We start from the raw sequence: 20,688 nt of genomic DNA, 5'->3' as shown, positions 1-20,688 counted from the left end.
ATTCTTCTAAAAGAAATTGGAAAGGGATACTTCATTGAATATTAAACCTTTTTTTTGAAGAGGGGACACAAAAGAGAAAAATTTCCTACACATTGATTCAAAAGTGTGCAGCAAACATCCAAATGAAAAAAAAAATCCCAGTGTGATTACAGGTACTTTTTAAAGATTACAAGATGTTTTACAGTTTTCATATTTAAGTGTTGTGGCATGAAATAAAAACACACTGAAACACAAGATTTATCCTTTATTTATATAAACTTTGACAATATTGTTTGGTAAAAATTTGCTAGGTAACATCTTTATTCAGATAGTATTGCAGGATTAACAAACATTACACATTACAGATCGACCATCGTTAATTATACAACGTTTTTGAAATGGCAAAGCCAACATTGATGATAAGTCAACACTTGCTAACATCTTTGATTGGCCATTGTTGTTGTTTAGCCAACACTTTTGCTCATTAAGCATCATTTTTGAGTAATATTTGTGTTGTATTGAATCAGTTTAGCTCAAAAATAAAATGATTCCATGAAATCAAAAGTAGGTTTGATAGGCCAGAAGATATCCATCATTGTACATGTAGATCTGCCGTTTGATGGGGTTGTAGCCAAGACTAGCCACTCCTTTGGCTACCTTCTCCAGTGGCAGAGCAAGAGAGTTGTCCTCTTTACCAGTAGCTGTGTCAAACGCGTAGAATACTTCCTCTCTGTAATCGTTCACATAACGAGTGGCGTACATCACACCACACACCATGAAAGCATTGCTTACCGCCTTCTTGAAAAGCCTCGTCTCCCAGGTCTGTGTCACGGTGAGGATCTGAGCTTCGCCATCCCAAACTAACCTGCTCACTACCAGATTACCATGGTTGCTGAGAGTGGTGTAGATCACCCACAGCCCGGTTTCATCGGCCTCCACATCCACATCGCTATGCGGGCGGCAGTCATAGTAACAATATGGAAACTTGTTTTTGATCCCAACACCAGTACCTGGAAGGGTCGCCCGCTTGACAGACATGGTCTTCAGGTCATAGCGGCAGATGTCGGCAGAGCCGTAGCAGTGATAGTACAGAGCTTCACCGTACAGGACACCGCTTGGACCCTCGACGGCATCAGCATGATTGTAGGATGGGGCAAGGGTGTAGTCCTTATGGTTGACAGATGCCATGAAATCTTCATAGGTTTGGTAAACACGGAGGGTGTTACCATAGATGTGGCTGTTGAGCAGAGTTTGAACCCAGTAGCTGTCCTTCTCTCCCTCTGCGTCCATCTTTGCCTGTCTGCCCCATGATCCAGAGATGTAGCTCTTACCATAGGGACTGGTACTGGTTGTGACAGGTTCACTGATGTTGGTAATTAGACCCTTCATGCAGTACCTGTGCTGGCCTGAAACGGGGAAAAAGTGCCTTGAGTACAGATTACACTTTCAATATTTCATTAGGTGTTTCTCACAGGACTGGTATGATTATTATATTTTGCAATACAGTGCATCTGTTGATGCCAAACACTAGTTAAGTGTTTGGCATCAACACTTAATGACTTCATTCAAAAAAATGAAGTCAGGTAGGCCAGAATTAAAAATGGTGGATGGTGTACCTACTGTTTACACTGAACATGTCGTAATTGATTAATACAACAACTTACCTTTAAAGTCTTTGGGAATTGTCTTGCAGGACTCCACGCTGTTCTTCAGGTAGCGGAGATTTTCTTTCACGGTCTTTAGATTAATAGTGTCTGAGACTTGCATCTTTTCTACATCTTTACGCAGTTTACCCACCTAGCAAACAAACATAAACACACATCCCCTCAGAACGGTAAACATTTATGAGAATCCATATTTTTCTGCACTTTGTTGTACCTCTGTGGAAAGTTTCTGAGTCTGCGTGTTGTTCAGCTGGGTGTGGACTGCACTGAGTCCGATCTCTAGCTGGCTGAGTTCTTGACCCAGCAGGCGCAGAGACAGTGCGGTGTACAGGCCCTCGTGGCGAAGGTACTGAAAGGGCTGAAGACGGGCTGTCACATTTTCAACTTGAGCCTGAATCTGAGGAAGACGAGTGGTGGAGAGCAACACCTGAGGAGAAACAGAAATAGAAACTCAGAAATAGAAATAGAAACAGAAATATATACACTCAGTGTATATATATATATATATATATACTGCTCAAAAAAATAAAGGGAACACTTTAAGTGTTAAACACCTGTTTAAGTGTTCCCTTTATTTTTTTGAGCAGTGTATATACAGACAAGATTTTATTCATAGATGCTAACCTCATAGCCTGGCAATTTTGTGTGAAGCTACATATGTTCCACTGAAAAATAAAGAAAATGTAATCCAGTATCCATTTCCTTAAAAATAATCCATGTGATTTGATTAGTCAAAGAGGATTTTCATATTTAAGCTTTATTTAGCTACATTATACCTACATGGGGGGCAGAGGGAAGGGAGAATAAAACCCTGAACAACAATCAGAAAGAGTCTGATGTAAAGGACTAACGAAAATGTGGTTTGGCATTATTGTTGGGTAGTGGGCTTACTGGGCACAGAAATCAATTTTACATTTAATATATATATTTTTTATTCAGTTTATTCTATGTCATTCTGTCATCATGAACATTTTCCTAATAATTCCACTTTTTACTGCTTATTGAAGAAGTAAAAATACAACAAAAATAAGTGCAGTTTAATGTTTTCAATCCATCAACCTCATGTCATATAACTTTCTCAGCACAGTTTTTAATAATTCTTTACTGCGTAATGTATAAACGATACTCTGGGAATGCAAGTATCATTATTAATTGACATGTATTTAAGCAATAAACATGATGTCTTTTCATGAAATCCAAATAATTTAATGGAAAATATCAGTGACAGCAGTTTTACTTTGTACCTGTTCCTGCAGACTGCTCAGAGATCCCTCACAGGTTTTAACCTGCAGCAGCACAGCTTCGTACTTTAGCACCGGGAAGGACCACATGGTGGAGTTCACCTCACAATGGCAGGAGCCATCTTTCCTCCGGCCGAGCACACTTTGGGCATCTCCACCTTTCTGCAGTTACACACAAAAACAATGCAGTATACAGAACACTGGTAAAAAGCTGGATTAACAAAAGGAAACAAGAACAGATTTAAAACTCACTAGGGATGTTAGCAGAAGAAGGAGAAATGGCAGCATCTTCACGGCAGGACACCTTAATGCCAAATATCTCCCCTTTCTCTCCCTTCACTGAAATACTACGACCAAACCCTCTGATGATTCACAAATCTGTCACCACAGAAAGCTTTCACATCCACATGAAACCCCACAAAGGATGGGAAACTATAAAGTTTCACAACAAATATGGTTGACTCAGGAGTCGCCCATTCCCCTTTTTTAATGCAAGAGTTATTGTTTCATGTTTTTGGAACACATATTGTTTCGCCCTGAAAAACAAAATCACTTCCTCCCTCTCAACTCAGCAACATGTCATTGAACCAGCAACACTGAGCTGAATAAAATGATGACATCCATCCATTTATGCAGTTTGCTACATTTTTATATTAATTCAAACAAATCTCTTATGCCAGTGGTCTCAAACTCAGCGGAGCTTCAGGGTGCCCCGATGGGAGGCAGAATATGACTTTAGGACAGAGGTGCCCAAAGTCAGTCCTCGAGGGTCGGCATCCTGCATGTTTTAGTTCTCTCTCTGGTGGTAGTACCAACAACCTTTTCAGGTTCATCAGCATGTCAATGTTCTTCTTAGGCCTTCTAATCAGCCATCATTTGATCCAGGTGCGTTAAACCAGGGAGAACTAAAACAGGATGCCCGCCTTTGGGTACCCCTACTTTAGGGTTTCAAGCCTTTCTGCCGGTCCAAGTTTGATGAGAGCTGGACTCTCTCTCCTGTTGATGTGGTGTATGACTGTAGAAATATACAAAATGGTCCCCCAGTAAATTATATAGTAGGCTGCTCCAATCATTGTTACCTCATGGTTGCTAAAAACTTTACAAGACCGACTAATTTTAGTGACATAGTGGGTATAAAATATTGAATAAAATGTTGAGCTACATGACTGGCTTTATATTCACTCTTACATTTAACTTTATGACACAAATTTACAAGTGGATAGTCCATATTGTCTCCAAGTGTATTCTGGGTAAAGCTTGTCACCAGCCGTCCACCAACGTCATCATCAGTCACTTGGCAACAGATGGCAAACTAGCTAAGCATTTTTACGGACTAAGTTAACATGAGTTGAGCTCCATGGAGCGGCAAAGTGAAAAGGATGGAAAAAAGAGAACAAGGAAAAACCAAAAACTGGACGCATATTTTGTTCTCGTCTTGAAGATGAACCGAACTTTTTTGTTGGCAGCGATTCAGACCCGCCAAAACTGCCAGCCCAGCGAAGGAGCCGGACTAGTTACAGATAGCAACTCTGACATTATTCAAAAAGTGTGAGTTAATTGTAGACTGGATTGTAAATTGTATCAGTCCAGCCGCCGAGCTTACATCCCTTTTTCTCTCTGTCGGTGGTACAGCGGTGATGTCAGGGACAGAAGGCTGAGTTATAATCGCTTTCAACAGTTCGGGTTGAGCGTTTTTGAGCCAAGACAGCAGTATGGTGTTTATAGTTAAGGTTTAAATTGGAGCCGAATGGAAGAGCATCTTCCAGATGTTTCTGTTCTCTTGATTTGTTGTACTTCATGACAGATGGATTTCAGAATGACATAGTCACTCTCCGTAGTGGTGACACTTGTAAGGTCCACTGTCTGTGTCATTAGCCCCTGCCCCCCGGCCCCCCAGCCCCCCGGCCCAACTCTGACTTGTTCCGCCAGTGCTCAGACTAATGCACACCTAACGGCCTGAGTCCTGTACTTTTTAGATTTGTTCCTTGACTTACACACTTGAATTAAATGTCTCGTTAGCATGCAGTCGAGCTTTACAGCATGCTGCTAATGAGCTAATATTGGAGCCAGGTGTGCTGAAGCAGAGAGCCATGTTGTCCTCGAGGACAAGTTTGAACAAAACACATTTTATTTGTACTGCAGTATTAGATCATTTTTTCTAAATCAAGTGTTATAATCCATTGCTTGTTCAAAGGTGATATTTTTCTTCTATGCAGATGACAAAAATAATCTTTTGCAGCAGTTCATAATCAATAAAATGATTAAAACTAGAGACAACATGATGTCATTTGTCAATTATTTAGCTAGAAACTGCCATCCTTTATAGATTGTTTCTTTTAAAAATTATATACAAGTAATAATAACACCAACAAAAAAGCAAAGTGTAATAAAAAATATAATGGATATAGTTTGACTCCAAGTCTAAATAATTTTACATTGATTGTGTCCTTTACTACAAACTGCCAACAACAAACAACTTAAAACAATAACAATATTAGGCTTTCTTTTTTTATGTAAAACTTATTTATTATTATTTCAGCATCCTTTCTGAACCCCTAAAAGTAAGATTATGTGCTAATGTGTTTACAACAATAGCAAGTGAAAACAATGTGTAAACTGGTATTATTTTAGAGCAGAGAGAGAAAACAGAACCACCCTTGCTAACGAAGAAGCTCTTCTGTGCAAACTGTGAAATTTTTCAAATCACAACTTCACTTTACATTTTAATGTTTAAAAATTGTGTATGCCATCAAACAATATACTGCATAAACCCATGTCTGAGGTAAAATGTTAATTGTTAAGCCTCTGCATGTCAACCTATGATTTTCCTCTTTATTTATTTCAATTTAAGAGGCATTGAGGATATAAAATTTTCCCCAGAAAAGGAAATTGTAGCTAGTTTTACAACAGCTGTGGCTGACTCAGGAGTCACTCATTTCCTGTTTCTTTAATGCAAAAGATATTATTTCCATCACGTTAATATATGTGGTAGTTTTACTTCACGAAAAGAAAATCACTTCTTCTTTCATTAATGAGGGACAGCTGGCTCCAACAACAAATATCTTTTCTATAAATAATGTTTTTTGATATTAATGTTCAATCAAATGAGATTTTCAATTTTGATTCTTTCTGCTGTTTCACATTAATTTAAGACCCAATATTTTGCATTATATCTTGATTTTATTCTGGAGTTACAATTGAAGAGATTTAGTTTTCATAAATTGATATGATGTGAAAAACCAGAATGGAAATGACTACAAAACCTTGACAGATTTCACATGGAATTGAAATTGCAAAACAACTAAAACTATGGAGTTTCACAACAAATATTGGCGCCTAAGGACTCTCTCATTTCCCCTTTTTTTCCATGATTGTTATTGTTTGACTTCTTATAACATTTCAGCTCTAAAGTTGCCCTGTAAAAGAACCTGTCAAAAATATCATTCTTAATCCTTTCTTTTCCATTTCAAAACAAAATCCCTGAGGTTTTATAGATATTAATACATAATTTTGTTCCGTTCACAGCAATGATACATCAGTAACTAAAATTTTAAGCATCCATCTACAAATGCCTTGCAGTATCTTCCACTAAATTTCCACTTATGGGTTACTTTGTGTCAGCGTTAAATACAAAAATAATAATACTGACGAAAAAAGTAATAATGACTGTTTGGTTGTAGCATGGAAATCTTTTAATGGTATTTATTTATTGAAAACAGTTCAATGACTCATTCTGTATATTGGTCAACATACTGAAGGCGATTAGCAACTTCATTGTTTATTGTACCAACTTGGAAGGTGTTGTGGAAAACAAAAAGTAGAGAAATAATAATAAATTTTATAAAGGAAGACAAATGTCCTAATCTTAAGCAAAGTAAAATAAAATGTAACTTGAGAAAGTTTTGCATCATTGTGCATTTTCTAAGTGGATTTTGAGGAACAAGAGTTTTTCCCAGGCATTAAAGTTTTTCCACACTAACTGATTAGGCAATGCATATATCAGGCTTGAACAACTCTTCTTTTTGTAAAATGTGTCCACCCAGAAGCAATGACCTTGTATATTGTATCCATCTCTGTGTGTTTCTTCAACAGGTGGAACGAAGAAATCCCACATTTCTGCAATCCCAACCGCAGAGAGGAAGTGAAACCCTGCAAGCATGCAAATCCACCGACTCACATACAGGAACGTGTGGGAGTGTTCATGAAAGAGTAGCTGGTGCTGCAGCGAGGCAGTTTGATTTGTTCTCTGATGCATCATGAAGCTGCTTGCTGTCCTTCCATTGTGGGCCCTGTTCACTGTCACCCAGCAGGTAAGAAGGTTATTAATGGTATTTATTTCTAGATATCAATTATTTGCTCATTTCTCTCTGCTTGTAATGTGTCGTTATTTCAGAAAGCACCGTCAGATGACTGTCGGTGTGAGCTGATAAGCTCAGAGAAACAATTTCCCTACAACAAGCTGAAAGCAGCACAGGATGCCGCTTTAGGCTGCACAAACACCGTCACTCCAAAGAAGGTAGGCCAGTCTCCTCATTTTCAGATGGACTTGCTGTGCGTTTACATCCGTGCACTGCTTGATTACTTACTGCTCCGACAGAGTGCTGCCTTAGACAGCCTGCTGCTGGGCCTGAGTCGACGCCTGCCCCAGCTGGAGCAGGACGTAGCGATGCTGGAAAAGGAGGATGATGGACAGCTGTTCGGAGTTCTGAGTCTGCACGTCATCGAGAACGAGCTCGCAGAGATCCAGCAGATGATTGATAAGCTCAACAGAACCACCACAGAAAGCGACCACCTCAGTGAAAACGTAGCTCAGCAGGTAAATTCATAATCCTTCAGTAGTTTTAGTGCTTTGTCTTTAAATGAATCACTACTCCGACACATATCTCATCAATGTCGCCACATTTGGAGAAATTTAAATATATTAACAGAGCATCAACAATTCCAAATCATTAATTGACATTCATTGGGTTTTTGTTTGTTTGTTTTTTTAGTTGGAGAATGTAAAGGAAGAGATGGAGGAGCTGGAAAAATTTGACACCATGCAGGTGGTGAAGAGACAACAAGCCAACCAGCGACTGAAGAGAGACCTGGACCAGTGCAGAAACAATGAAGTTATCCCCACTATCCAACCCGCTCAGCCAATTGGTGGTAAGTTCTAAACATCTGAATGCAACAACCTATCACATAAGCTCAACAGAACCACAGAAAATGGTTGTTTGGATCATAAATAGGTCGTTTAAAGGAAGTTTCCTGCTGATGAAAATTGGGAATTGTTGAAACTGTGAAAATATACAGTATTGCTTGATATCTTCCTGGATGTTTTGATTTCACATTCTCCTAGGCACCTGTCGTCTCGTCAACATCACCGGACCAAGGGTCCACACAGCTGGAGAGTATCCCGGTTCGTACAAGTATGGAGCCTGGGGTCGGGATCCCAAACCAGAGCCGGGGAAGGAGAGCTGGCATTGGAGGGTGATGTTGACGTCCAGCAACAGATACGCTCATTACGTCCGTCTCTACTCCAGCCTGAGCTCTCTCATTGTTGGCGTCAGTGTTCCAGGTAAGAGCCTGAACCCCCGCAGGCTTGATTACATCTGTATTTCTCTGACTAAAAATAACTCAAACTGTCAAGTAAAAACTATCAATTTGTGTGGGATTATCTTCAGAAGAGAACTGATTGCTTGAATATTTCATGTGTAGGTCGACCGATTATAGAAAATGTCACTTAGAGGGTAATATTTAAAAATCGCCTTTATGTTAATTCAAACTGAGTGCTTTACGCCTTCTTTGTCCTTAGGAAATGTTCAGATCCATCCGTCTAACCCGACCACCAACACCATCCAGGGACCGAATGTGGTTCTGTATGCAGGGGCTTTGTACTACAACTGCTACAACAAAGATGCAGTTTGTCGATTCAACCTCACCTCCAAAGGTGTGACCTCCTTGGATTTACCCAAAGGAACCAGGTTGGTGCTTAACTCTTATTGAAGTTGTGAAAGTAAGAATAAAATTCAGAAAATGACAACATACTCCGAACAATTCTAAGAGCTTCTATGAGCAGCTGATGAAACTGATGGCGACTGTGAAAATCTGTCAATATCAATGATGACAGAGAAAAATTGAAGAAAAATCGCACATCCATCCGGCTGGATGCACCACAGAAAATGATGTCGTAGGTATGCTGGGTCAATCAGATACTCTGTAGTGCTGCCAGAGAATGACACCACAAACATAGACTGGCACAACGTTTATTTGTGAGGGTGAAATAAATATCACTCTCTCTTCATGCGGGGAAGAGAGAGTGATGGAGCTTTGCCGTCATTGTTGTTTAAAAGAGGAAGCGGTGTGTGCAGCCACACAGAAACACAAAACCAGCTTCCTGAAATTTATCCACACTGGAACCTGGACTCATAAATTATTATTTCTGGGCTCCCAAGATGCCGATTCACTGTTGATGCACAGAAACATTTTGCGGACACACGTAAAATCCTCTCTGTATGGATGGGACCCGAAAGCCACAGCAGAATTTCAGTAGTTTTATGTAATATGCTATGTTAATGAGAGTGAGTGAAAGACAATAATGGCTAGATAAAACTAAATAACCTTCCGGAAAAAATGCTGCACTTGATCAAACTCTGACTTTAAGCTATAACAGGCATAATCTCAAATATTTTTCATCATGATTTATAAATATTTTCAACTTGTTGTATTCAAACAACTGTCCATAACTAAAACACTGCTCTGTGATCACCTCTGCTTGTTTACCAGGTACAACTCAAAGGGTGATTTCTGCCACCTTGAAGAGTGCTATCCGTTCACGGACCTGGACCTGGCCACAGACGAGTCGGGTGTCTGGGTGGTCTACACCACCACCCAGGACCACGGGAACCTGGTTCTATCAAAGGTGGAGGAGAGTGAGCCGCCGAAGCTCAGCAGAACCTGGCGGACTTCAGTCTACAAGCGAAGCGTGACCAACACCTTCATGGCCTGTGGCGTCCTCTATGCTACACGTTTTGTCAGCAAAAACACAGAGGAGATCTTTTATTCTTTTGATACGACGACAGGAAAGGAGAATTTCAAAGTTGGCATCTTCATAAATAAGGTGTCTTCTGACATTCTGTCCTTAAACTACAGTCCAGTGGACCAGATGTTGTATGTGTACAGTGATGCCCAAATGCTCTCTTACAAGGTTTTGTTTCAAATGAGGTAAAAGCAGCAGTAATGCTGAATAAGTGCCAGAAAGCACTGCGCTAATCTGAAAATTCATCTTCTTTATGTCTTAAAAAATGTTTTCTTTTTAAAAGTGACCTTCCTTCTGCTTTCCAGTTTCATCAACTAATGTTATCTCCTTAATGTCTGATTTGTTTGAAATGAAAACAGAACATTTCTTGTCATTGCCTGTAATCTCAGCCAGAAATTATCTGAGAGGGTAAATGACATTTAGTCAAAATTATCACAAATTATATTATTAGATTTAGAGCTAGATCTGGGATGCCAGGACCATTTTCTGTCCTCAAGATGATTTTTACAGTCAGTTGATGCAGTTTGACAAAGTGTCCAAGTAATTTCCACTCCTGAAATCCTTCTCAAGAAAATAAATATCAGATTGAAAGGGTCTGAATAAAAATCTACAGCAAACTTTTTGCAATTTTATTTTTTTGAAAACCATCTCCCATCTTTTTTAATCTTGAGTTTTGCCCAACTTAGTACTGATCTATCACATAAAATCCCAATGAAATCTAATAAAATATTTGGTAGAGTCCTGAGAAAATGCATAAAGGATCAATACTGTAAATGGACCTGGGTTAGATGTTTCCTAGGTGGCGCTGCTGGGTGTGAGTGAGCTCCATAACCGCTGGTAGTTGCAGTTCTTCAAGCTTTATCTAAAAACAAATGAAGAAAAAACTGTGACAACTTCTGAAATTCTGACACTTAGTCTTTATTTCTTGTTACTTGACCAGTACATGGACAGAGACAGCTAAGTTTGTATTTATATGGTATATATATTATATTTAAATTTTACATTACACATCTGAATGACAACGAAGCAGGTAAGAGTCTTTCTACTGTTGTGAATAGAAACAAGCTAACAGGGAAGACTCCCACAATATGAAACAAACAAGAAAAAAAAGACCTTATTGCTTCATACAAATCAATATTAATGGCAGTAAGTAGAAGCATAAGAGTAGTAGTAACACGTTTATCAAGATCATTATACCAAGATGAGGTTACACCCTACAGTTAACTATAAAAATGCAGGGGAGAGAAACAGAAATGTGTTTTCTCACGTTACAGTAGTGTTAGTGTTTGGTAATGGTAACCTGCTCTAGAAATAAAAAGTATCTACACGAGCGAGGAGGCCTAAACAAACCGATCCAGTGAGTAGCTGACAGGGAGCCATGGACTTTTCTGTTGAAAGACCTTCAAAGAAGAAGGCAGAGGAAGGATCTGCTGTTTTCATGTTCAGGGTTAAATGTTAAGAGGTGTGGGGGCACAGAGAAGAAGTGCAAACCGTGGTGAGATCGAGGTGTAGGATGACAATACCGTACAGCACTTCAAAAAAGGGACAAGATACATTCAGGAGCCCCCCAGGCAGTGTGGGTCGAAGTTGTGTGGGAGGAAACCAGAGTGTAAGAAGGCAGAAAATAGCTTTTTATGAAGAGAAGAAACACTGAAAGATGACTGAACACGAACTCCGCTACATGCAGTCTCGATTTGTTTGAAAATTCACTCGCAGGGTGATCAGATCTCGTAATCCGCTTTCAACTTATGTTACATTTTTTAAATATATCCACAACAGTTAATCTCTCATGCATCAACAGATTCACATTCTTTTCCGTTAACATTCATTCAACTGTTTTTCAGGGCAGCATCTCTCTCTGCTCTGCTTTAGCCACCACTCTCTGCACGCTCCCTGTCGCCCCCTGGTGCTCCAGAACAGTTACTACAACACTCTTGAAAAGTGACTTCAGTTGATAGCCCTTTAGGGTGCGGCTGGGCTTGCCTGTGAGAGCCGGGGCACCTTGTGATTTTTTTTTTAGGGACGGGGGTATTTTTTTTTTTTTTTTTAAGATGGCTGGGGGTTGCCCTACATTCCGAGCTTGGAGCCCAAATGGCGCCAAAAAAGCCCCGCCTCTGGCAGGCCGCCTCAAGGGAACGCACACCTCAGTATTTGGAAGCTACGCCCCTTCCTAAAGGGGACGGAAATGCTTTGTTTCATTTAAAAAAAAGAAAAAGAAAAACGGAAATCAGTCACAGGTGAAGTGAGAGTACATGAATACTGGACGTTAATGCAGCTAAATACAAACCCGGGGAGCACCATGTTTAGTCTCAGTAAAGATGGCCAGAGTTCACAGAGGACAGCACGTGCCTTAGTCACAAACTACTCTTGCTGTACGACTAAAAGCGCTAAACTAGTGAGATTATGAGTAAACACCAAATCACTCACTGGCCATGGAGCGATGAGCTTGTGTACATTTTGTGTTTTTCTTTGGCACAGTCTCATCACAAAGCCCAGCCCACACAGCTCTCCTTTCAGTAAATGGGCGAAAATGTGCACTTGTGTGTCGAAAGTGGAAAGTGTGAGGGTGCAGCTTTGGTATATCCATGCAACAGGGCTGGGCGCTGTAAGGGAAATTCTCGGGTGCCTCGACTCCCCAAACCTGTTCTGGTTTGGCTTCTGGTCAGAGTGTGATTGTCACGTCGGAGACCGCAAACAGCCGACTACTGCCAGAACTGCGTTGGTGCAGAAGAGCCTCAGATCCACGATGGGTGTCGCATTTATGACTCTAAACATCCATCTAATCAGCCTAACGAAAACGTTGCTATTTTTACGTACTACTCAAATAGGAATGCACCAAGATTTACACACACATGCAAATATGCGTTTAACATTTCTAAGCTATCATTTTGTTGTGGATTGTCTTTAAGGTGAAGTGACCTACACACACCTTAAAGCTGCACGCAGTAAATCCCACTAATACAGAAAGTTTCAGCTAAAGCAGTCATGTTCACCAGCCCGGCCTGACAAATGCAAGAATGAAGGAGACTTTCCTAAATGATTTCACTAAGAGAGTAGAGAGGCAGGCTCTTCCTTATTTTCTTTAATTCTAACAACTATAAAACACAAAAGAGAAGAAATGTGGTCCAGCTTTTTGATAGAGGTAGTAGTTTTAAATCTAAAAAACCCCCCAAAAAACAAGATTATCCTACATCTGTGCATTAAACCACTTACTCCTAGTCGTTATAAGATTTTTATGAAACTGGTTACATAAAGAAAAAGTGTGTCAAAGTAGGCCAATGTGCTTTGGTGGATGCATTTGTAGAACAAAGATAATGTGAATATCTAATTTTGATGCTTTTATCAAACAGGTGGAAAGAAAACTGTTTTTTTTTAACAAATCATTGTCTTTCAAGATAAATCTAATCTCTGGTTGACTGACTGATGTAACTTTCCTTTCGAAAAGGCAGAGAAGTAATTTGAAAGATCTGAAAACTATCCCCTACAGTTATATAGGGAATATAAAAATATTCTACTCATTTTATAGAACTAACAATATTCTTTAAAAACAACCAAACTTTCTAAAATCTGAGGTATTTCATCGTAGGATGAACAAATAATACAGACATGATAATGAAGCATCTTTTCATCCTGTTTTGGTTCAGTATGACCACTAATCTAAAATAAAATGTATAAACTTTTACAGATGAGTTTAACTCTAAACAAACAGCTTAAACAATAAAAAATATTTTTTATGCATAAAAATTTCATATAAGAAAATGTAGTTTCAACCATCACCATACTGCAGAGATAAACATGCAACACAGAACTGCAACCAGCCTAGAAATGATCATAATGTTTTTACTTTTCCTGTAACTTGAAAAATGCACATCCTTCAGAATCTGCATGCCTGATTTGAAACCACGCAGCTCCAGATTGTCATCTTGCATAAAAATCACCCTTACTCCAAACGCATCAGCTCTCTGCATCTATTTAAACTGATGGGAGTTTAATTTCCAGGATCACAGGTAAGAAATGTTGCCTCCACTTTATTTTCCATTGAAACGTAAATCTACAGAGCCAGGCTGGGGAAGATGGCAACATCTAATTGTCCTATCTTAAAATGAAACTCAGACCAACTGCAGCTATGCTTCAGTGTGCTTCTAACTAGGCTCTAAAATCAGCTAACACATCATGTCTAACACATCATGCTACGATAAGACCACGTGATGAAACCTGCCCCACTCTGGACGCACCTTTTTTGTTCCTACCGGCCCTCTTATGGCAATAGATCAGCTTCCTCATAAGCATTTCAGAGAGAGATGCTGCCAATTTCTCACAAATAACACAAACTACTTTCCAAAATCCACATGCATTTATCTATTTTCATTTATTTACCTTTGTGGCACCCCCAAAAAGTTCTGCTTTCCTTCTCATTTTTGCCTTCGAAACAAACAGGAGCTTTTAAATTACATATCGGTGTGTGGGTAACCAGTAGTTTGTCGGGGTGCACGTGTGTGTGTCTTTTCTTGGGGGGGGGGGGAGGAAGGGAATTAGAGGGGTGCAGGCAAATTAAATGAGGAACACTTAGCAAACACAAGAATGACACTTCAAGAGCAAAACCAGCAGTTTAAATCCTTAAGTGTGGGGTGAAAGGGGTTTGGGGTGGCTAGTCAAAGGTCTGCCGGACGTGTTAAAAGCAGTATAGATGGTATTTTACAGTGACAAGGGGAAGAAGATGGCAGACAAAGATGAAGACAGCGAGAGAGAGAAAGCCGCCAGCTGACACTCATCAAGCCTTATTTTTGATCCTCTTCTTCCCTCTCCACCCGCCACTACCCCTCTTCCTCCCTTTTCTCTGTGGCTCCTCAGCAGGACACCTCCATGGTCTGGGAGACCGCACCGACACCTTCGCCGCTGTCGGAGTTGGTGCAGGCGCGAGAGCGGGACCCCTCCACGGAGCCGGCGCTGGTCAGGGAGGCTGTCCTGGAGCGGGCCAGGCGGGTCATGCTGGCAGAGGGCACTGAGAGGAGGAAGAGGAGAAGCAGAGGCAGTTGGATTTTTGGAAAGAGCCCCCACACCTCCAAAAAAAACAAAAAACACAACGTAATGAGGTAATGTCAGGGAGATGTAGGGAGGACATGCTAATGCGAATAACTGAAGATTATACCTCTTTTTCAGCTGACTGGCTTGTAAAGCAGCCATTAAAAAAATTGGGCTGGTAAAAAAGCTGCTAATGTGTCAGCAGAGAGACACATTGTTGGCACCATGCATATTATTCTCAGGTTACGATACACAAATCAATCAATCCATCCATCCATCCATCCATCCATCCATCCATCCATCCATCCATCCATCATCCATCCATCTTCTAATACCCTTGTCCCTAATGGGGTCGGGAGGTGCTGGTGCCGATCTCCAGCTAACGTTCCGGGTGAGAGGCGGGGTCACCTGGACAGGTTGCCAGTCTGTCGCAGAGAAGAGCTATATTTTAAATAAATTTATTCAGTTCATCTATTTTATTAAGTAAATCCCATGGCTACATCACTTTCTGAAATTATTTGTTTCATCTGTACGAAAAGGTCTGAAATGTCAAAGTTCCCACCAAAGGTCAGTAGATGTCAGTAATGTTAAAGTGATAACTGATTGATTGATTTATCAATTTATGATTTGTTCACCACACATCTCAACAGTATTTGGACAAATCTAGCTAAAGAAGTAAATAAAAATAGTCCCACTGCTTTGGTTTCCACCACATGCAAAACACAGGAATAATGGCCATGCAAAAATAAGCTGCAATGTACAACACATTGCCTTTGTTTAATCTGAAGTCTTCACCAGTTATGTGTGGACTCTCTAAACACAATTTATTTTTGAATAGTGCACAGAAAACAAAGAGAACCCCCGGTAGTCGACGGTGTTAGGGACCACAGCCGCCTGCAAATGATAAAATCCGTGCTGTGTGAAATCAGGCCGTTATGAAGCCCTGATCTCCCAAAAAACTTGTTTCAGCAAAGCTGAAATGGTGTAAGAAAGCAAGACAGACTACAATGCTGACTCAGTTACACCTGTTTTCTCAAGAGGGAAGGGTGAAAAGCAGCTTGTGAAAGAACACCCAAAAGATTTGACCAAAGTCATGTGGCTTGGAGGCAGTTCTGCCACATTTTAGGGAAAGATGTAAACTACTGAATTTGAAGAAAGTAAAATAAAATCTCCATGAATTCTCTCTTATTCTCCCGGCATTTACACACAGGACATAATTTTGGTATTTTTTTAGATAAGAGGAAAATTGTAGTCAATTTTATTATGAAATTATTGAAAAGAAGGCTATGTATCTTTTTATACAGTGTATGAAAACATCTGGTTTTCAGCATATATGCAAAAATATCCACCTGGATGTCTCGACTCCCAGTGGGACCCATTTTTGCATAATTTTCATTTGAAGACATTCTGTTTGTTGTGACTTTAATTTGAATGCTTTTGCTCAAAGCTAGCATAACGCCATGCAAAGAGCATAATCGGGGATGCGATGGAGTAGGAATGGGGGAACGGGGAGTGAGGACAGTGTATTTTTCCACTGAAGGAAAAATTTGATCTGATTAAAAAGAAATAAATAAAAAAAGTGAAACAGATAATCACAGCCCAAAAAATATTAGAATATTCATAACCCAAGAGATGAACCAAAAAAAAAAAAAAAAATGGAAATAATTTTGAAAATGCCATTGAAGAGGGCAGCAGTAAGAGGTCAGAGCTGAATGGGAAGGAGGAAGTACCTGGCCCTCCACTTAACCTCCGATCCTTCACATTAGCAACTGAAAGAACGGGGCAAGGAAGACAGAGGGTAAGATTAACAATTCATCTCCCTCTGCATTAAAACATTTTCATCATATGTATACTATTTCTTCGTGTTACTTTTACTAATCTTAGTACAAGTTGAGGATACTCACTGTAGCCCATTCCCTGCAGGAAATACTTGAAGGCTTCAGTCAGCTTCCCTGGCTGGAAGAAAGTTCATCGGTTTTTAATTCAGTCACACTGTAAATGCCGTCGTCATTGTTTGTCCGGATGTTTATTTTTGTTTGGAAGGAAGTCTTGTAAGTGTTTGTGATGTTACCTGTGTGAGCTGTGGCAGTCCACCAGAGTCAGCCATCTGCCACGAGAAGAAATCAAACATCAGCGCTAAGATTTAAACATTTCAGCCCCAGTTGTTGTTTGCATCAGATTAGCAACAGCAGCATGCATCAGTTTACCCCATTTGTGAATTTTAAAAGGAGCACCCAAAGGCAGTATTTTAGACCCCATCTTGTTTTTTTATCCTTTTTGCAGTTAAAATGTGCCCTTATGCAGATGACAAAGTACTTTATTCATTTGACTCGACTTAAAGCCAAACGGTTGATAAGCTACATTCTGCCTTAAGATTGGTTCTTTATGTTAATAAAACCAAATTAAGTAAAATAAAGACGAAAAGTTACCTTTAGGAAGGTGGTGTTGGTTGGATCCAGCTTGGAGTTGCACTCAACCTTGAAGACAAAATAAAACATTGCATTGTTTGATCATACATCAGTCTTACTTAGTGTTAGCATTTAGAATTTATAACTCAGTCAGATCGACTGAGTTTTATGTTCTTGCATTTTATTTTTCATTTTCATTATATACAACTCTATGATCCATAAACCTTGCTCAGAATTAGCGGTGAAACACACTTTCAAGTGGACTGCGTGTCTGTAACCTAGATGGTGCAGTGTGCTGCAGAGATGAGTCAGTCTGGCTGGCAGAGACTCGGCTGAAGTGTTCACACACATAAATTAGGCAGATGTGCACTAATTCACGTAATGCAATGCTGCCTAGACACAAAGTGAACATCATGCACATGGCAGATCTTTTCACTCTGCTGCATTTAATCTTGGATGCTAATGGATCAAATGATGTGGGTTACTGCCAAAGACAACAAAATGCAGGTCAGGCCACAGGACAGGAATAGAAAATGTGTGAAAATCTCAAGCATAGAAAAATTCATCCATATCTCAATGTAAGGCGATCACTTCAGCAGCTCCTGCCTCGTAAAATGAGAAAACATTCAATGTTAAACTCGACCATCATCTGTTAGAGCCAACAAAGCAACTTCTGTTTACATCCCTCCTCTTCCTCACACTCCGCATCTACACCTTCATCTTCGTTCTAGTTTCCTTTCTGTAGGATGTTTCATAACAACATCCCTCCCTGCTGCCTCCATCGGAGAGAGGAGAATCTGGGCACGCTGCAGATTAACTGGTGCAGAAGGGCATGCATATCTGGGTCACTTCAAACTAGCGAACCCCAGAGACACCTGTCCCTTTGAGAATACACACACCCACACACACCCGCACACGCCCGCACACACACGCCCACACCCACAAGCATATCTGCACACCTATAGAATCGCAGATATGCATCATCCTCATAAAGACACACAGATGGACAGCATGCCTGCAGGGGCAGCGGGGTTGTGGAGTAAAAGGACCAGGTTTCTGATGGCTGACCTGTTTCTGTTTACCAGAATGAGAACAAACAGTTGCTGACTGAATTAACGAGCCAAGAACAAAACACTGAACAGAGAAAAAAACACTGAACGGAGCAGGACGGAGCAGGGAGGGAAGGGAAGGGTGGTCTGCTGCCTGGAGCTTGAATTAGATTATTGTTTATTTACTCTGACTCATGTTGACAGGCTCTGCTAAATAAGGAAGGCTGCTGACAGAAGAACTCAATTTTTACAAAACATTGATCTCCTGTATTAGACTTTTGAAACGTTTAGTTCGGGGATGTCCAAAGTGTGGCCTGCAGGCCATTCTTGGCCCTCAGAAAGATTCTGTGGGGTCAGCAACAAAATGGTGTCATTTTGACCATGACTGAGGAGATTAATTCAATTGGACACTTTATGCAAATCTTCAGGGAATTCTTTTTATTTATTTCATTTCTCTAAAGAAGAAAATGAAATATAGAGTACAATACAAGCTTTTGATATATGATGATATGTGTTATAACATTTACAAACTTTTGGGTAACCATTCAGAAAAACCGGCTAAATTGTTAAACAGCAGTTTAGCCGACATCCACATCTTGTCGGCACTGAACTAAAGGGCTGTTTCACAGTCTTTTGATGAGTCTGGGATGCATTTAATTGCCTTCAGTCTAAAGACTAAAATAGGCCCACTTACTTTCTAATTTAGTCTAAAGTGCTACACTGAACACAGTTTGAGACTGAATCTTTTTATGAAAGCTTTCTTAATGCACAACATATGGACAAGTCAAATCTGCACGGATTAAATTGTTTAGAAAACGGTTTGTCTCTTTGTGAAAAGAAAAGAATAGATCTTCATTTTCGTCAAATATTTTAGTAACTTTTTGTCTAGTCACATTTTCTTTTGCCCCAGATTGTATAAAGTCTCATCTTGCTATTACTAACTGGCTGTGTTGTTATACCTAAACATGAATTATGTTGTAGGACTCACCACTCCCTCTTCAGCAGGAGCGTTGTCTCCTACAACCAGCATCACTGGACATCTGCAGAAAACCCGTAAGCATTTAGGATATTCTTTCAAATTCTCTTGGTTTTACTGAACACTTTACTCTCAAAGACTTTGCAATTTTTTTGAATAAAGAAACAAAACTCCTCTTTTTCTATATTCATGGAAAGTCATGTTATAATCACTATGAATCAATAAAAACAAATATAACTATGAATTTTTACCACGTAAAACCAACTGAGGTACTTTGTAATCAGGTTTGGTCAAAATCATAAAGAATGTATGAAACTGTACAGTAAAAATAAGTTCCTAAAAACTCACTTCAAGGTCTTGGCATTAATCGTTGTTCCACCACGGTTCATCTCCAGGTCCCTCCGACTGAAACAAACGAACAAAAGAGGAAAACCGTGCAAGTTTGAGCCTCTCTGTCAAGTAAAGGTTGTGCCTTTCAGACTGGAACAAGATTGTTGGTTTGCTCATTCACCTGTTGTACAAGTTCCAGAAAAGCTGGAGGTTTTGGTGGTTGATGGAGTTTGTTATCTGTTGTCGGTAACTCTGAACCAGTTCTGTGTTGTTCACCATTTCGTCCTGCGCACACACAAAGCACGAATGACTTGGGGAAATTCAAATGTGGATCAAAAAGATTTATTTACTGTATTCTGTTTGGTTTTTGTAACTCAATATTTATATTTCCTGATTCTAAAAAAAATAAGAGAAATAGGAACGTGGTGAAAAAAAAAGAACAAAGTCTGATCTTACCTGGCTGAAAAGATGTGGCAGCACAGTGTCTGGGATGGTGCTGGTCAGACCTGACAGCTAAAGATGCAACAACGACACACGTTTCTATTACTGATAGCTGCTTAATACAAAAATCCCACCTGACTTTAGGAAGACTTGAATTAGAAGTATGATTGAAAAGAGGCACCTTTGACGCAGCCCAGTCAATCCATCCTTTGCCGTTCGGGTCGATGTTGAGCAGAACCAAACCCTCCACCATGTCAGGGAACAACAGCTGAATAAAGACGAATAAAGCACAACAACTACTTTAATGGAAAGAAAGCAACTTATTAACTCATTTAAGTGCAGCTCCTTACATTTACATCATTTTAGGTATACATGTGAAATAACAGCCTATGTGGTTTTAGCTCTGGTAGTTTTCAGGAAAATCTGTGACTAAATTTATACCACAGTGATGTAGTGCAACTGTTTACGGTTTTCCATTTATTTTGATAAATTGTTCCAAAATATCTGCAGTGGTTGTTGTAGCATCAAAAACTTAGGTCAAGTCAACCAAATAGAAA

The 20,688-nt window shown here is 39.9% G+C and overlaps 3 protein-coding genes across 8 annotated transcripts in view; 1 reads left to right on the top strand and 2 right to left on the bottom strand.

Moving 5' to 3' along the window:
- Positions 1 to 231: 231 nt before the first annotated feature.
- Positions 232 to 3,277, bottom strand: LOC116710475 (olfactomedin). Its single transcript, XM_032549547.1, has 5 exons — positions 3,137 to 3,277; positions 2,888 to 3,046; positions 1,858 to 2,070; positions 1,644 to 1,776; positions 232 to 1,385 (listed from the first exon to the last, which is right to left on the bottom strand). The coding sequence occupies exons 1-5, from the start codon at positions 3,170 to 3,172 to the stop codon at positions 538 to 540; spliced, it is 1,389 nt and encodes a 462-aa protein (XP_032405438.1). The 5' UTR covers positions 3,173 to 3,277; the 3' UTR covers positions 232 to 537.
- A 3,785-nt stretch (positions 3,278 to 7,062) lies between these two features.
- Positions 7,063 to 10,523, top strand: LOC116735336 (olfactomedin-4). Its single transcript, XM_032587149.1, has 7 exons — positions 7,063 to 7,194; positions 7,278 to 7,400; positions 7,482 to 7,700; positions 7,876 to 8,032; positions 8,226 to 8,444; positions 8,682 to 8,850; positions 9,653 to 10,523. The coding sequence occupies exons 1-7, from the start codon at positions 7,141 to 7,143 to the stop codon at positions 10,092 to 10,094; spliced, it is 1,383 nt and encodes a 460-aa protein (XP_032443040.1). The 5' UTR covers positions 7,063 to 7,140; the 3' UTR covers positions 10,095 to 10,523.
- A 282-nt stretch (positions 10,524 to 10,805) lies between these two features.
- The window catches only part of ndrg4 (NDRG family member 4), a 51,472-nt gene continuing 41,589 nt past the window's right edge, over positions 10,806 to 20,688 (bottom strand). For 4 of the 6 annotated variants that reach the window (XM_032587164.1, XM_032587182.1, XM_032587191.1 and 1 more), the window contains 10 exons: positions 20,313 to 20,399; positions 20,147 to 20,203; positions 19,872 to 19,975; positions 19,709 to 19,765; positions 19,373 to 19,424; positions 17,357 to 17,404; positions 16,999 to 17,034; positions 16,832 to 16,883; positions 16,658 to 16,696; positions 10,806 to 14,907 (listed from right to left, as the gene is read on the bottom strand). In XM_032587164.1, the coding sequence (XP_032443055.1) occupies positions 14,753 to 14,907; positions 16,658 to 16,696; positions 16,832 to 16,883; positions 16,999 to 17,034; positions 17,357 to 17,404; positions 19,373 to 19,424; positions 19,709 to 19,765; positions 19,872 to 19,975; positions 20,147 to 20,203; positions 20,313 to 20,399 (687 nt within the window). In that variant the 3' untranslated portion in view covers positions 10,806 to 14,752. The remainder of the gene's footprint in view (positions 14,908 to 16,657; positions 16,697 to 16,831; positions 16,884 to 16,998; positions 17,035 to 17,356; positions 17,405 to 19,372; positions 19,425 to 19,708; positions 19,766 to 19,871; positions 19,976 to 20,146; positions 20,204 to 20,312; positions 20,400 to 20,688) is intronic. The other 2 variants (XM_032587173.1, XM_032587209.1) reach the window with 1 other exon arrangement.

The sequence above is a fragment of the Xiphophorus hellerii genome, chromosome 2 (assembly GCF_003331165.1).
Source record: "Xiphophorus hellerii strain 12219 chromosome 2, Xiphophorus_hellerii-4.1, whole genome shotgun sequence".
NCBI classification, from domain to species: Eukaryota; Metazoa; Chordata; class Actinopteri; order Cyprinodontiformes; family Poeciliidae; genus Xiphophorus; species Xiphophorus hellerii.
This window is presented reverse-complemented; position numbering and strand designations above follow the sequence as displayed.